General features: G+C 42.6%; 1 protein-coding gene across 1 annotated transcript; it reads left to right on the top strand.

Annotated features, from left to right (window-relative positions):
- The first annotated feature begins 398 nt into the window (after nucleotides 1-398).
- On the top strand, nucleotides 399-3523 carry LOC307033939 (E3 SUMO-protein ligase ZBED1-like). The gene is made up of 2 exons (XM_079672574.1): nucleotides 399-2108; nucleotides 2314-3523. The coding sequence occupies exons 1-2, from the start codon at nucleotides 492-494 to the stop codon at nucleotides 2800-2802; spliced, it is 2106 nt and encodes a 701-aa protein (XP_079528700.1). The 5' UTR covers nucleotides 399-491; the 3' UTR covers nucleotides 2803-3523.
- The last annotated feature ends 796 nt before the right edge of the window (nucleotides 3524-4319 follow it).

Here is a 4319-nt window from a genome sequence, read left to right as displayed (position 1 = left end):
ACACGTTACTTTAATACTTCAAATAATTCAAATAATCCTTCAACCTCTATTAGGTTTTACCTTAAATTGTCCTTGGGCAGACACACACACCGTTAATATTGGGTATTTTATTGGGTTCGGGATTCCTATGGATGACTGCCCAGGAGAGAGCGCAGAGAAGCGTGTAAGACTGCGACTGGTAACGTGTGTGTGTGTATGTGGAAACCCCCCTTCGATGCTATTGGCTCTAATGGTACAAAAGAGATGTCAATCATCAAAATCAACCAATGGGTTCCAGAGAAACGGCAAATACCCCCATTTCCACCCAAATGACTCTAGAGATGTGTTTTTTTGTTGCTAAACCTCTCTAAAAAGGTCAAATGTCACTTGTTTTGCATCAATCTTGATACAGGGTACTTATTAGTGGTGTCAACAATAATCGATTCGGCGATGCATCGCAATGCGGGGCATGCACGATTCAGCATCGATGCGGCAAAGTGCCATAATCGATTATGTTTTCTGGCCTCCAGTGGAAAGTTGTGGGGGCAATTGCTCTGTCGCTAGTTTGGAGTTTTAAACTACAACTCCAGTTTAAAACTGTGTTAAACTCCAAACTAGTGACAGAACAATTGCCCCGCGAAGTTTCAATTACTTCCGGCGGCATCATAACAACATTAATCAAGATGGCTGAGGCGGAGGGAGATGACCACGATAGACGGACCATTAAAAACGCACCCAAAGCGTGGAAAGCTGACATCTGGGCACATTTTGGATTCTACGAAGTAAATGGGAAACTAGACAAGACTTACGCGGTGTGTAAAACCTGCCACACTAAAATCAAGCACGTTGGCAATACAACTAACTTCACAAATCATGTTGATCGCTGGCATCCTGAGTTGGCTTCAAAAGCAACACAAAAAGTTGATACATCCCAGCCAAGAATTGACGAGTCGCTAGTGTCAACGTTGCCACACAACTCTGAGAGAGCAAAGAGGATCACACGATCGGTGGCATGTTTCATAGCGAAAGATCTACGACCCTATTCTGTGGTAGAAAATGTGGGGTTTCGCCACATGCTTAAAACACTTGAGCCCCGGTATAAGCTACCGACAAGAGCTACTTTCACGGATTCTGCGCTTCCCGCAATATACAAAGAAACCAAAGCAAAGGTAATGGAATCCATGTGTAAAGCCAGTCGTGTAGCCATTACAAGTGACGCCTGGACTTCAGTCGCAACAGAGTCCTATGTAACCATAACGGCACATTATATTAGCGAGGATTGGCAGATTGCATCACATGTGCTGCAGACGAGAGCAGTTTATGAGAGCCACACTGGTGCTCATATGGCGAGGCTACTCTTGGATGTTGTTGAGGAATGGCAGCTAACAGATAAAAGTGTTGTGCTGGTGACGGACAACGCCGCTAATATGATAAGTGCTGCTGAAATTGGGAAGTTCCCTCATGTTAAATGCTTCGCGCATACGTTGAACCTCGCTGCGCAGCGGGCGCTTAAGCTACCGACGGTCTCCAGGCTTCTGGGCAGAGTCCGACGCATCTCAGCATACTTCCACCGCAGCACAAAGGCAAAGCACCTGCTTGAAGAAAACCAGAGGGTTGTTCTTAAACTGACAAGTCCACTGAAACTGATAACTGATGTCGCCACAAGGTGGAATAGTGCTCACGATATGATGGAGAGGTTTTTGCAACTGCAAGCTGCAGTGCATGCCACACTGCTGTCGCCTGCCCTAAATGTAGATGAAAGTGACATCGTCACTCTCAGCAGAGCAGATCTGGCTAACATGGAGGAAGCAGTGAAGACATTAAAACCAGTGAAGGATGCCACTGTTTTTATGTCAGAGGAGAGCAGTCCTACAGTCAGCCTCATTGCACCAGTATATGCACAACTCCTCCATAACATGTCAGACACTATTGGAGACCAACCACTGATCCGGGATGTGAAGAATGCCATCAAAACAGATCTCCTTAAGAGGTACAACAGTGGGGCAGAGAAGAAGATCCTTCATACATCCTCTGCCCTGGATCCTCGCTTTAAGGGGTTACCTTTCCTGACAGAAGAGGAGAGATTAGATGTCTACGCAGGAGTGACTTCAGAGGCTGCATCCCTGGAGGTAATTGAATTTCTACTTGTAAAACTTATGGAATATCTTTCAATTCAATTGTAATAACAATGTAATGTTAAATAAGCAGCTGCATAGTCAGTAAAATGTTAAGACTGAGAAAAATAGTTATCTGTTGTGATGTGAGCTGCAGCATTGGCTGAGAAAGTGCTGCTAACTGCTGTTTTTTGCTCTTATTTATTTTGTTCAAACACAGTATGAGAGGAGACGTAGGACAGAAGATGAAGCGCCTGGCAGAACAGGAAGTTCAGGAACCAATGAAGAGTTGCTGTCCGTGGATGACAATGTGTCTGACTTAGCAGGCCCCTCTGCCCCCAAAAGAAGAGCCTCGTCATCGCTGCTTGTGAGTTTGCTGGGAGCTGCTTTCAATGACATCAGTGAACCTGCAGGACAGAGTAAGACCGCCGATGCCAGTGCTGACGAGGAAATGGAATTGTACTGTAGATCTCCAGCTGCACCTCTCTCTGAGGATCCCTTGGACTGGTGGCATCGCCATAAGGGCACATTTCCTCTCCTCTCTAGGTTGGCAAAGAGATACTTGTGCATCCCAGGGACAAGTGTGTCAGCAGAGAGAGTATTCTCCACTGCAGGAGATATTATCACTGCAAAAAGAAGCGCTCTCAAACCGGACCATGTTGATCAGCTTGTGTTTTTGCACAAGAACCTTGAAATTCCCAAATGCTGAACAGTGAGAAGTTATGATGTAGGCTTAGGTCAAACTATATATTTCCTCACTCTGAAACGGATTGTTTATGATGGTGATGTTGAACTCAGACGGAAGAAGTTGTTTGCACAAATTTGGTAGTAGCCTAAGCCTACACACTTTATTTTTGGGTTACATTACAATATATTTCTCATCTTGATATTTTGTTGTATGCAGCTGATGTGATTGCCAGGTAGGATTCTCATCTCAGGTATATAATTGTTGTCATTGTCTTAAAGCTGCTAAGCTGTTGTTTTGTTGAAAAAAGTTGCACTTGACTTTACTACTTGAAAAAAGTTTCACAGTAATAAGTGGTTACTGTGTGTTGCACTGAGTATTTTTATTGCTGGGTGCCTGGGTGGTTGGTTGTTGTTACAATAGTGTGACTGATTACTGTTTGCACAGGAGTTCAGGAAGTGACCTGTTGTAGAGCGTCTATTTTATTGTGTGTAAAATAACTGCTGGACAATATTGGCTGTAATTGCTCTATTCAATTTCAAATGGTTCTAAAGCAGAGAGAAGAGAAACATTTCTTATTCAAAGCAGTGATTTATGTTTTCTTTTTTTTCAGGTTTGAAAATGCCATATCCAATACCCTGTACCATTTTTTATTATTATTTAATTTTATTTAATGACATTTATGTCAAAGATGCAGGAGAGTGATAATACACACATAGCAGCCAATAAAATCTATCCTATCTGACTGCTTGTATTGCCTCATGACTCACGAAAAAAGTCCCTTGTTGTGTGCAGTAGAATTGTGATGCATCGCAATGCATCGTAGAATCGAATCGAATCGAATCGTTACCTGGTGAATCGTAATCGAATTGAATTGTGAGGGCAGTGCCAATGCACACCCCTAGTACTTATATGTTATAATTTGGATGCCTAAAGCTTTTAGTCTACTATCCCATCATTCAAGGGTGCTTCTGTTACGAACTCAGACACTTAGGAGGTAGGACCCAATTGCACGACCCGGGAGACAGAGGTAAAGTATTTGTACTTTATTTTTCCATGAACAGCAAAAAATGATCAACAAAAAATGGTCTCTACAAAAATGGAGAACAAAAATGAGAACGCTCACGTAGTGAGGATCAAACTTATCAAGACCTCAAAAGAGCATAGACCTGACTGTGGCAAGAGACAAGCGTAAAGCACTGATCATGGCAATAGACAAAAACGAACTGACGAGGAACACAGGGAGACAGGGGAATTTAAACACATGATAATGAGAAACAGGTGGGACCAATCAGGGGAGGGACTGACGCTGATGAGCACAGGGTGAAAACAATCAGGAAGCCTGGAATGAGAGATAAAAGGTGAGTGAGAAAACAAACATAAACCAACATGAACCTGAACCTCTCAATCATTTATGTCGGTGCACAACAGGTTCTCACTATAAGTAATGGTTTATTTTTGGACGGACACTATAATTTACATTTGTTTTACTATGTTCAATCTGAATTTACTTTAAAATAAAAATAATATATCTATATTGA

Source organism: Notothenia rossii, assembly GCF_949606895.1.
Source record: "Notothenia rossii genome assembly, chromosome: 3".
NCBI lineage: Eukaryota > Metazoa > Chordata > Actinopteri > Perciformes > Nototheniidae > Notothenia > Notothenia rossii.
This window is presented reverse-complemented; position numbering and strand designations above follow the sequence as displayed.